This window comes from Borostomias antarcticus, assembly GCF_949987555.1.
Source record: "Borostomias antarcticus genome assembly, chromosome: 4".
Lineage (NCBI taxonomy): Eukaryota > Metazoa > Chordata > Actinopteri > Stomiiformes > Stomiidae > Borostomias > Borostomias antarcticus.
The window spans coordinates 33,097,053-33,109,552 of NC_140237.1; the positions used below are offsets into that span (position 1 = coordinate 33,097,053).

The 12,500-nt window shown below is 45.0% G+C and overlaps 2 protein-coding genes across 3 annotated transcripts in view; both read left to right on the plus strand.

Annotated features, from left to right (window-relative positions):
• The window catches only part of slc12a1 (solute carrier family 12 member 1), a gene marked incomplete at its 5' end in the record, with an annotated part of 18,393 nt that extends 13,187 nt beyond the window's left edge, over nt 1-5,206 (plus strand). Inside the window, 8 exons of the mRNA XM_084437467.1 lie at nt 723-805; nt 1,309-1,431; nt 2,876-3,004; nt 3,205-3,316; nt 3,519-3,605; nt 4,118-4,253; nt 4,394-4,461; nt 4,589-5,206. Of these exons, the coding sequence (XP_084293593.1) occupies nt 723-805; nt 1,309-1,431; nt 2,876-3,004; nt 3,205-3,316; nt 3,519-3,605; nt 4,118-4,253; nt 4,394-4,461; nt 4,589-4,724 (874 nt within the window). The 3' untranslated portion in view covers nt 4,725-5,206. The remainder of the gene's footprint in view (nt 1-722; nt 806-1,308; nt 1,432-2,875; nt 3,005-3,204; nt 3,317-3,518; nt 3,606-4,117; nt 4,254-4,393; nt 4,462-4,588) is intronic.
• Nucleotides 5,207-8,053: 2,847 nt separating this feature from the next.
• dut (deoxyuridine triphosphatase) lies at nt 8,054-10,977 on the plus strand (the record flags this gene model as incomplete). Of its 2 annotated transcripts, XM_084436655.1 has the most annotated exons (7): nt 8,054-8,184; nt 8,962-9,115; nt 9,526-9,617; nt 10,096-10,140; nt 10,324-10,398; nt 10,520-10,590; nt 10,907-10,977. In XM_084436655.1, 7 exons carry the CDS (start codon nt 8,064-8,066, stop codon nt 10,961-10,963), a joined length of 615 nt encoding a protein of 204 aa, XP_084292781.1. In that variant the 3' UTR covers nt 10,964-10,977. The 2 variants fall into 2 exon arrangements, with proteins under 2 accessions (XP_084292781.1, XP_084292782.1); XM_084436656.1 differs by lacking the exon at nt 8,054-8,184 and having other exon boundaries at nt 8,949-9,115.
• Nucleotides 10,978-12,500: the final 1,523 nt, after the last annotated feature.

Here is a 12,500-nt window from a genome sequence, read left to right on the forward strand (position 1 = left end):
CTGTACCTTTCACACTGCTACTGTACCTTTCCACTGCTACTGTACCTTTCACACTGCTACTGTACCTTTCACACTGCTACTGTACCTTTCCACTGCTACTGTACCTTTCACACTGCTACTGTACCTTTCCACTGCTACTGTACCTTTCCCACTGCTACTGTATCTTTCACACTGCTACTGTACCTTTCCACTGCTACTGTACCTTTCCCACTGCTACTGTAAATGGTAAATGGTAAATGGACTGCACTTATATAGCGCTTTTACACCTTAGCGGCACTCAAAGCGCTTTAGAATGGCCTCTCATTCACCCATTCACACACCAATGGCGGTAGCTGTCATGCAAGGTGCTAACCTGCTCATTGGGAGCAATTTGGGGTTAGGTGTCTTGCTCAAGGACACTTCGACATGTGGACAGTCGGAGCTGGGATTCGAACCACTGACCCTTCGATCATTGAACGACCCACTCTACCAACTGAGCTACAGCCGCCCCCACTGTACATTTTCCACTGCTGAAACACATTTATTATGTGGTTTTTATTATTATTATTAAAGTACATCTTATCTTGTCTTATCTTATCTTATCCATACACATGCATACTTACAGTGGCAAACAGTATGCATATGGTGGACTGTTATGATGACCTGTTGTTCTACTGTGTGTGTGTGTCTGTGTGTGTGTGTGTGTGTGTCTGTGTGTGTGTGTATGTGCGTGTGTGTGTCAGTGATGCGTTTGACTTCGAGTACGGAACCTTGGTGCTCAGAATGAACCAGGGCTTGGATGTTGCTCACATCATAGAGGCTCAAGGTGGGTGTGAAACTGAGACACACACACACACACACACACACACGTATATGTTTAGCCTACTGTACGTGCCGGTAGGAATCTGCTGTAACCAACTCACAGTTTTCAATGGCACGTTTATGACAGCAGGAGCTGTCAGCGTAAGGAACAATCAGATACCGGGGCTTTTCTGATACCCGTTTACGACCGACGTCCTCCGAAAACACAACCGTTTAAGAGCACTTCGTCTGAGAAACACTACAGATGTCATCCTCCTATCATCCTCGGCTTTTCTTCGTGCGGTTTCCTGACAACAGCCCAGATTACATATTAACCTTTGATAACACTGATAGGGCAGAGCTCTTTGGTCCATAAAGATTACTCCCAGTTGCTGTTCAGAGATGAAGGTCGAGTAGTGACTCCGATGAGCTCGGGGTTGGAGTGTAGGTGCGATAGCGCCGTGCGCCCCGACGCCAGGGTTCTAATCTGACTTGCTCACGTATCTCTCCCTACGTATCCCTCCGCAGAAGAGTCAGAGAGAGCAGCGCAGGAGCAGCTGGCTCTGGAGGGCGAGGATCTCAGTGGAGGGAAGGGCAAGGGGCTCTTCAGGAAGTCCAGAAAGCCGTCCAAACAAGTGCTCACCACCAGAGGTACGCATGTGCCGTGTTGGCTACTGGGACCGTTCGCCATAGTTCTGTAACTTCCTGTATTCGGTGTTGTGGAAAAAGTACTATAGGGGGGGGGAGAAAAGCACCGTGACACCTCATCTATCTTTCTTGACCTCACACACTATCTCTCTCTCTCTCCACACACACACACACACACAAACACACACACACACTCTCTCTTTTCTAAAAAGCCTTTTCTGAAAGTGCAGAGCTTTTGCCACCATAAGCTTTTGGAGCAAAAGTGCACATTTAAGAAATTAGAACCCCCCTGTTATTGGGAGGGGGGTGCTGTCTTCTTCCTTGACGATACAGTCTAATCAGCTGTTCCCCCAAGAAGCTGTCTGTGAGGAGAATGTGATTTAATAACACAGACGGCTCCTGTCGACCTCCAGCCGGTGGAGCGTCTTTTATGGAAGACGTCCTAGCTGGCGGCTTCTCCATACCACCCACACGGTGGGGCGTCTCTTAAAGGAGTAGTAAAGGGAAAATGCATGTTTAGCCCTGTTTTAAGGTTACTTATGATCATATACAATGGTTCAGATCAAAACGTTGACAAAACTAGCACTTTTGAGAAAGTCTGATAATTGCTCTACCACCGTTTTGGTCATACAATGGATGTGGGTGGGCACCTTGAAAAATCATTCAAAAAACATGTCAAACTCTCAATTTCAAAGACAAGAAACTCACCGAGGTGTTAGTTGGCGTTTTGACATATAATTCGCCATAAAGTAAGATTCTAGTTCATCTGGAAAGGCTTTTTTAAATATTTAGAATATAACTATTTAGTCGCATACTTCCGCAAACTAGGTAGCCTAGCAACATAAACAATAACAATCCCTACTGTAAGTAGTTCCGCTTCCTGAATCCCCTCTGCGGATTGATCTACACATCTACAACGGTCGCTTCAATACAAGTCAATGGATTTCATAAAATGATCAATAAAACCCTACAGGATTCATACTTTGCGGCGAATTTGATGTCGGAACACCAACGGACACCAATTACCCCGTCGGTGAGATTCTTGTCTTTGAAATTGAGAGTTTTACATGTTTTTTGAATGATTTTTCAAGGTGCCCACCCACATCCATTGTATGACCTAAACGGTGGTAGAGCAATTATCAGACTTTCTCAAAAGTGCTAGTTTTGTCAACGTTTTGATCTGAACCATTGTATATGATCATAAGTAACCTTAAAACAGGGGCTAAACATGCATTTTCCCTTTACTACTCCTTTAACACCCCCTCTTCACAACAGATAGCCTGGCTCCTAGCTGGCGGCCCCTCCGCGCCACGCCCATGCCTCACACTGCTTCTGCCCGACGGAGACCCACATTTGAATACGATCGCTAGTATTAATATCGGGCAGACTCCTTGCTTATGTCTCTTTCCCACCACGTCTGTCCCTCGTCTCTCTCCCTCCCTCCCAGTGTCCGTCACCGCCCCTCAGTCCCCTCAGGCGGTCAAGGTGAACGAGAGGCTGGTGGAGGCCAGCACGCAGTTCCAGAAGAAACTGGCCAAAGGCACCATCGACGTGTGGTGGATGTTCGACGACGGAGGTGGGTCTCGGGCCGCCGCTCAGGCACACCTGTCCCCCGCACGCCGGGCGGGACATTCTACAGACACACCTGTCCCCGGTGCGCCGGGCGGGACATTCTACAGACACACCTGTCCCCCGTATTGTCTATATTTTGGGAGGGTTTTAACATGCTCTCTCTCTCTCTCTCTCTCTCTCTCTCTCTCTGTGTGTGTGTGCCAGGTCTGACCCTACTGCTGCCCTACATCCTGACCACCAGGAAGAAGTGGAAGGATTGTAAGATGAGGATCTTTGTCGCAGGGATGCACGGCCGCGTCGAGCAGGAAAAGGAAGAGTAAGTGTGTGTGTGTGTGTGTGTGTGTGGGTGTGTGGGTGTGTGTGTGGGTGGGGGGGGGGGGGGGTAGGGGTGAAACAGAAACACAAAACAGCCCCCATTAACATTCTGAGTGGGATGACTGTGATCCATCAATTATCCCTCTCTCTCTCTCTCTCTCTCTCTCTCTCTCTCTCTCTCTCTCTCTCTCTCTCTCCTGCAGGATGAAGTCTCTGCTGACCAAGTTCAGGATCAAATGCACAGACATCAACGTCATCCCCAACATCGACGCCAGACCCAGCGCTGAGAGGTCACAGTTCAATCCCTTCGTTCTCTTCTCTCTCTCTTCTTATTCCCTTCTCCTACCAGATGGGCTGTTGAGTCTCTTTCTCTGTGGGAAGATATGACAGGAGAGAGTCGTGAGCAGTATTACAATACAGTCAAATAACCGTTTTATGGGAGTCATACTGTATGCTGTGGAGACTCCACGCATTCCACACTCAACCAATGGCAGACCAATTAGTGTACATGGGACAAACTAGAGAATACAGCTACAGTACCGGAAAGGCTACTGTTCAACTGGTTGGCTTGATCAACCGAAGAACATACGGGAACTCTTACAGCTTTACTGACAAGAGTTTCCCAGAGGCATCGTAGCGCTACGTTCATCGTAAGCTATGGCGTTCATCATAGCGCTACGATGAATGTAGCGCTACGATGCCTCTGGGAAACTCAGCCCAGGAGCAGATAAGAAAATTAGACGAATGCATGATAACACAGATGAGTTAGTCTGTAATCCTCTCTAACTTCCTCCTCTTCCAGCTGGAAGACGTTCGAGGACATGATCGAGCCTTTCCGTCTGCACGAGAGATCGAAGGACACGGCTCAGGCCGACGCCCTGCGGAGAGAGAACCCCTGGAAGATCAGCGACGCCGAGCTCGACACCTTCGATGAGAAGGTAAGATGACTCACCGCAGACCTGAGATGATGATGGCTTCTCATTCCACATATAGACTGAACCACACCGGCAGACACACACATAATTCGGTGATTATCTGGTGCTTTGTATACGTGACTGCTGACCCCTCCCGCCTACAGACTAACCTCCAGGTGCGACTGAATGAGCTGCTCCAGGAGAACTCGAGATCAGCCAACTTCGTCATTGTGTGAGTGCGAACTACATATGTAGACAAACTACAATACTGAGTATATATAAACCTATGGGCCACTAGGCCCGAGAAAGACTGGTTCTCAAAGGCGTACTTAATACAGTATCCCCTTCCCCTTTCACAGGAGCATGCCCATCGCACGCAAGGAGTCTGTTTCTGACCACCTCTATATGGCCTGGCTGGACATCCTGACCAAGAACCTTCCTCCCACCCTCCTCATCAGAGGCAACCACAAGAGCGTGCTCACCTTCTACTCCTGAGCACCCCGCCGGCTGGACAACATGGTGGTCACAGTATGAGCACGATAGTGGAGACAGGAATGGCAGCATTGTTAAAAAATAATAAGCTACATGGTTAGCGGAATAGCTGGTGGCACTTTTCGTCTTTTCTACTGAGCCAAATTGTGACAATGAAGTCCAACATGGACACAAGGACATAGGATTGCCTAGGATGGGTCACAGTTACACTGGCAGTGATTACGCTGCCCCCTGTTGGAATTGTACATTTGGTGCATGATATATTGATGTTCTTTATTTGGGGGAGTAAAACAGACACGGAACTATGTAACATCTTTCAGCGAGCAATAACCATGTAAAAACTGATCCATGTGCATAGCTGTTTTAGATTCAAATGCAACCAGTGGTATTGATAACTTGGAAGATCTGATCTCCATTGAAGACTATAATAACATATTATGCTGTATGTTTGTTTAATATGCTATGGTACCCTATATTGACTTTTATAGCACATTTGGAAAAAAGAGAATGTCAAATCCACTAAATCTTTGTAAGGGGCCTATTTTCAATATAGAAATGCTGATTTATTTCTATGTGTTTTGTCTTTTTATAAGACTTCTTATATTTAAATGCAATATTGTAACATGATTATATTGAGAATGAATAAACATATATTATTCATACTTCTCCGTCATTATCAATCATGTGATCCAAATATGAGGACATCTAGACATATCTCTTGCATGGGGTTTGTGGAGGTGAGAAATAAGATTTGATAAGTCCTACACTGACCAGGTTATTCGACCATCAGACCGACAGCTGATCCCATTACACACACTGGCTGACAGCATGCCCACGGGACATGGAGGTAAGATCATATTGATCATTTCATCGAATCTTCATATTCAAAACAATAATACCATTTACAATAATACCATTTACAATGAGATTTACATGGACTAAGATGCTGACTCATCAGTGACCAAAGGTCCACTGGTTCCATTGGAAGGCAGGTACCTGAAGGTCCACTGGTTCCATTGAAAGGCAGGTACCTGAAGGTCCACTGGTTCCATTGAAAGGCAGGTACCTGAAGGTCCACTGGTTCCATTGGAAGGCAGGTACCTGAAGGTCCACTGGTTCCATTGAAAGGCAGGTACCTGAAGGTCCACTGGTTCCATTGGAAGGCAGGTACCTGATTCTGCTGTATGTCACCACTATGCTTCTGCCCAGCCGCCATATTGGAGCGGAGCCACTTCTGCAAGCTGGATAGTTGCCATTACCCAAATAATGTCACAAATATTGATTTAATTCCAAATATTTTATTTTCATCTTCATGAATTCACTTTAGACATCGACACATACAATACAATATCTTTCTAATATACACACATACTGTACAGTACAAGATATTCATTACAATTAATATCTAGCAGAAACTTTACAGTTTGTTTCTGTGATCCTTGGCGATTGTTAGCTGCCTCTGTATCTCCTTAACTCTGGCTTCAGCCTCAGCTATCTTGACTTGATCAGGGCCAAGGGCATAATGATCCTATGACTCAGCTCTCTTATACTTGACTTGATCAGGGCCAAGTGCACAATAACAATAATAATACCAAAACTATTTGTATAGCACCTTTCGTACAGAAAGGCAGCTCAAAGTGCTTAAGAACAAATAAATTACATGCAGAGTGCTTCACATAAAATCAGAGAAAATAAGTTGGAACATAAAACACAATAAAAACAAGTTACAAATAAAGTTATAAAAGTGAACAAATCAAGTAAGATATAACATTTAAAAATGAAGTGTGTGGAAGCATAAGATGGAAAATAAAACCCACGTCTAATCCAAAATGTAAAAAATGTAACAATATTTTTTTCTATTCCCTGGAATCCCTTTGTTTCGCTTTATTTGACAACTTCAGATTAACTAAGAAATCAATATTAGAAAAATCTACACAGGATGTTTACTTTCAATATCAGGTTTAGTGGTATCAGTGGTAATTCATTAATGTTAGTATTATTTGTATGCTGATGCAGAAACTGAATGGGTCACACATTCCTTCACATGCAGTTTGTCCAGTTCTGTCAAAATCGTATGCCTTGAAATGACAACTAGGGAGAACTTCAGTAGGCTCCAAACCCTTCCGTCTGACAGCTAGCTGAAAGCTTTCCTTAGTTCAGGATGGGTCTTTGGGGAAACTTTGACAAAAACAAGGCCATATCAAAGCTATCAAAGCTAGCAGCATGGTGAGTGAGTGAGTGAGTGAGTGAGTGAGTGAGTGAGTGAGTGAGTGAGTGAGAGATGGTGATGGTGAAGTAAATTATACACAGAATGAGGTCATTGTTAAGCAAATCACGTTTACTAGTCACGTCGTGCTTTAGTGCTAGCTAGTACCAGTACTAGTTTAGCTAGCTAGCTAGTATAGCACACTAGCTAGCACTAGGTAACACATAATGACATATCGTTTTCAGGATAGCCACGTTTACTACATAGTGGCTAACAGTATCATATCATATCAGTATCATATCATATGGATATCCCAGGAGATCATCTGTGATCTGATGGCTTGCCGTCAGCATACATCCATCCTCGTGTGGTCAGCTCATGGATGTATTAGGGTCAGCTATCTAGCTAGCAAGCCTATCTTTGAAATGAGCGCGACTGAGGGAGGAGAGAGGAAGACTGAGGGAGGAGAGAGGAAGCAGAGGGAGGAGAGAGGAAGCAGAGGGAGGAGAGAGGAAGACTGAGGGAGGAGAGAGGAAGCAGAGGGAGGAGAGAGGAAGCAGAGGGAGGAGAGAGGAAGCAGAGGGAGGAGAGAGGAAGCAAGAGAGGAAGCAGAGGGAGGAGAGAGGAAGCAGAGGGAGGAGAGAGGAAGACTGAGGGAGGAGAGAGGAAGCAGAGGGAGGAGAGAGGAAGCAGAGGGAGGAGAGAGGAAGCAGAGGGAGGAGAGAGGAAGCAGAGGGAGGAGAGAGGAAGCAGAGGGAGGAAGGAGGAAGCAGAGGGAGGAGAGAGGAAGCAGAGGGAGGAGAGAGGAAGCAGAGGGAGGAGAGAGGAAGACTGAGGGAGGAGAGAGGAAGACTGAGGGAGGAGAGAGGAAGCTGAGGGAGGAGAGAGGAAGCAGAGGGAGGAGAGAGGAAGCAGAGGGAGGAGAGAGGAAGCAGAGGGAGGAGAGAGGAAGACTGAGGGAGGAGAGAGGAAGCAGAGGGAGGAGAGAGGAAGACTGAGGGAGGAGAGAGGAAGACTGAGGGAGGAGAGAGGAAGCAGAGGGAGGAGAGAGGAAGCAGACAGAGGAGAGAGGAAGCAGACAGAGGAGAGAGGAAGCAGACAGACTCCCCGTAGTCACGCCCACCAGGCTAGCAGAGATGATGCACTTTCTATCGCGGCGCCCCATTCTTGCGGCTGTCTGTGCAAACCCTTGTCTGTTCTCAGGGACAACATGCCATTCATATCTCCTAACACTTGTCAGGAGATGTTCCAACAAAGGTGAACAACTAGCACTACGTTTGTAAATAGCCTTGATTTCATTCTGCTAACTCGTAACGTGTTAGCTAATGTTAGCTAGCTATGCTAACATGCTAACAACAGCTCAACTCGTTGCTTAGCTATGCTTTTGTCAGGCATATGCTCGTTTATTACGTTTGTGCGTTTATCAGATAGCTGTCTGTGTATTTCCTGGCTCATCCGCAGTGTGTTTGGGTCAGTGACGGGTTCGCCAGTGATGCTACTAGTTAGCACTAGTGCTATTACTGCGGGATATTTTGTAAACATTGGAATTCTCGCGAGACTGGCACAGAGGAGGCGGTATTCTCGCGAGACTGGCACAGAGGAGGCGGTATCTGTGGTCTTTTGGAAAACCGAAATGTTGCCATGGTTATTAGAAAAATATTCATGTTAGCTATTCAACAAACGTAAAACATATATGCTATTGATATAGTTTGAATACATTTGCATAGAAAAATATATATTTAAGTCTTGCATCGTTTTTTTGAACGTTGAAGAATGTGTATATTCATGAGGGCGGAGTTGGGCGGAGCTAACTGAATCTGGGCGGAGCTAACTGAATCTGGCGCTGAGTTTGAAGCGGGAACATTCATTCATAGCTGCAGCTTTTGAAACAAGCTTGCAAGTTTCTCCTCACATCACATCTTACTTTGGTTTTGTTTTCTTATCTGACCATTACGTTATATATATATATATTGCTGTAGTTTCTTGTTTAGAAGCGCCACCTATTTTTAAACTCATCCAATATGCCCTGCTCAGAAGTGACAGACGCAGAGGTCTCTCCTCGGAAGAGAACAAACACTGAAGTAGTGAAGGAGATTGGAAAAGCTGTGTTGAGATTCGCCAAGCTGTCCGAGCACGCCACCACACCCACCAGAGGGTCCAGCAAGGCTGCAGGCTATGACCTCTACAGGTAGGTTGGTTCAAGTTGTCTCCTGTATTTTCCAAGCTATTTGACTATGAATTTGTATCTGGGTGAGTTCATCTCGAGTCTACGTGGCATGGCGGATAGTGACTATAGGTGGCTCTAGGAAGCAAAGTGTCGTTCTATCGATGCAGTCGATACAGAAGCTCCATAATGACATCTGCTGGTCAATTCATGGTATTGCGGTCAAGTCAAGTTCTAGAGGAATTTTTTGGGGGAATACAAATGAGCCCACCGTCATATGATTGGATTAAGTGATTAATCAGGTGTGAGCTGGGTCTGCCGCACACCTGATTAATCACTTAATCCAATCATCACTAATTGGCCAATAATTCATAAAACCACAGTTACTTGCATGTATCTAAATCGCTGTGCATGTATTTTTTTTGTCCAATCAGTGCCTATGACTACTCGATTGGACCAATGGACAAGGCCATAGTGAAGACAGACATCCAGATAGCAGTTCCACCTGGCTGTTATGGAAGAGTGGGTGAGTTGGTGCTGCTGACCTTGTGTAAACTTATCAAATGGAACAAGACAAAGTGTTTCAGCCAGGGCTCATGAAACCATTTGTCATTGTTATATGATTCACTTAAATATCATATTCGAGACTACAGGGATAGCTAACACAATGGCAACTTCCCTGTAACTATTTGTGCACTCTAATGTTAGCCATGTCTCTTATGAAGTATTTAGCCCCATGTTTACTGCTCTGTATATGTTCTTGGCCAATAGACAAACATTTCCAGGAGCTTGCTCAATCGTCTCGTTGAGAGAAGTCAGGGAAACATTTTTACAGCTCACTTTTCTGGCCCCCGGGTGAAACTGTTTTTTTTGCTTCCCTCGTGAATATGTAGGGATGAGACCTATCCCCCCCCCCCCCCCCATTGCTCTCTGTAAAGTGCATTGTGTTGCCTCTGTGTATGAAATGCGCTATACAAATAAAGTTTGATTTGATTGTTCCACAGCGCCAAGGTCTGGACTGGCAACCAAACATTTCATTGATGTTGGTGGTAAGTCAGTAGTAAGACTCACTATATCAGTTTGACATAATGGGATTGAAGGGGGTCACGGTTTTGTGAGCCTACCAGTTATTTCCAGTGCTGGCACAGCGTAAGCGAAGTGTGGAGACAGGTCTGGCTATGTGAGACTAACCGGTTATACTGTAGATCCTAACTTGACTCTGTTTCCCAAAGCTGGTGTTGTAGATGAAGACTACAGAGGTAACGTTGGAGTGGTGCTCTTCAACTTCAACAAAGAGACCTTCAACGGTGAGTTTAAAAACACAACTCTACAATGACCTTTGTTAACCTACGTTATGTTGATTGTTAAATGTGATTTACTCCTGTCTGTTTGATTGACGAGTGACGGTGTCATGTTCCTCTGTCTCAGTGAAAAGGGGTGACCGTGTGGCCCAGCTGGTCTGTGAGAGAATCTGCTACCCAGACCTCGAGCAGCTTCAGGTAGGAACGTCCCCTCCGCGGATTGGCCGCTCCTCCGAGCCCCAATTACATCCAGCCTTACAAGATACACGCCCACTTTGAGCCATTCAAACCATGATCAGTCCCTCGGCAGTGATCTGCATGAAGTTGACATGCAGTGTAGGGATTGGCTCTGCCCTGCTGTCATAGCTGTACAAAATGGACCAATGCCTGAGTAGGAAGGAAAGGCCCAGTAGACCGACTACATACTATAAAAGCTTTGTGGTGAAGTGTCCTTGTACTGCTGTCGTTCTCTGTGGTGAAGAGCGTCTTTAACCGCATCTGTTCTGTGTTGCAGAGTCTAGACGACACAGAACGTGGATCTGGGGGCTTTGGCTCAACAGGACGAAACTGACACCTCGTTATTTTAAACAAGAGTTTTATTTTTTGGTATGAAATTGCTTGCTTTATGATTGTTGTATAAATAAAGTTTGTTTGTTTTTCCCTAATGTGTGATTCATTAATGTATATATGCCAGCTTGGAGAGTATACGGCAAAGCCACCTTTCAGTGAAACGCTAGTGTTTTAGGCTTACACAATGTAACACATCATTCCTGGTTTTCATTTCGACATTTCATTGCGAAAGTGATATTTGTGTTTTTTTGTTAAGCTGGCTAATTTTTGGTCCTAGTGGTTATAACCTGCAGAAGAAATGCTCAACATTTGGAGATACTGCTATGTAACAGGGTGCTGCTCAGTATGGTGTAGGCTGTGTCCAAGGTCCTCCAAATGAATTAATTTGAAGATGTAGATAGACATTTCCGCTAACGTCCCAACTATCTTCTGAGTTACTCGTGTCCCTTCTAATGCCACCAAGGGGCGCTGCAGCTCCATTTACTGTCAATGGATCAGCTATTCCTCAGCCTATTCAAACTCATGACTGGTTGTTCCTATAACTCACCTGAGACATTGTCACAAAACAATTCATAAACTTGAGATGGTACATTGTATGAAGACCCATTGTCAACATTATTACCAAATGAGGCAAAAACCCAAGGCCATTATTCAGAATCCTTACCAAATGTTGGCTGTTAAAACTCCGCCTGGGTTCGCCATCCTGATCACAAGCTCTCGTGTTTCTCTCTGGCGAAGCCGTGATGGTCAAAACCACCGCTATCATTCCTGTATTCACACCAGTAAACCCCTGGGAAACCTCAGCTTCAACACGTTCCAGCATTAAATGAAGTTGCAAGACTACACCAAAGACATTTTACACCAAAAAATATGTTTTTATTGTGAATTTACAACTAAACCCTCACTGATGTGAACAGAGAACAGACAGGTGTCTAAGGCTGGTCTGATTGTCATCGCTATGGCGACACGGCACTGATTGTACTTGCGAGAGAATGTGTGGCCATGAAGACCTCAGTGCATAATCATGAAGGCACAGGTTTGGCGTCATCACAATGATGTGTGTGTGTGTGTGTTTGTGTCTGTGTGTGTGTGTGTGTATGTATACACAGTTTACAAAGGAAGTAGTTGGTCATTATAAGCACCATTACAAACCCCTTCATTTGAGGGGCTCTCTCTAGTTTACAAATGCTTCATAGATTAAAAGTGGCATTGATTATTACAGTATAAACACACTTAATTTACACTTAGTACTGTATAGAAGAGAGCAGATAGGCTATGGAGCTAACTTTGGCTTGTTTGCAAAGACACTTGAAATCGGCAAGACTGGATTGCATTTTTTTTTTTGGCTACTGTGTTTTGTAGAGTAGTACAGTGCATTCAGAAGTCTATGTGTTTGTGTTACTAGCACCAGTATATGAATAATTTCTAGTCAGTAGGAAAGATGGAAAAGCATAATTATGATGAGCAAGAGGAGTCGTTCAAGCTCGGACTTTGGCTGCATCCCGATAGTCTTCAAGTGGTTTCCTTCCCTCCCTCCT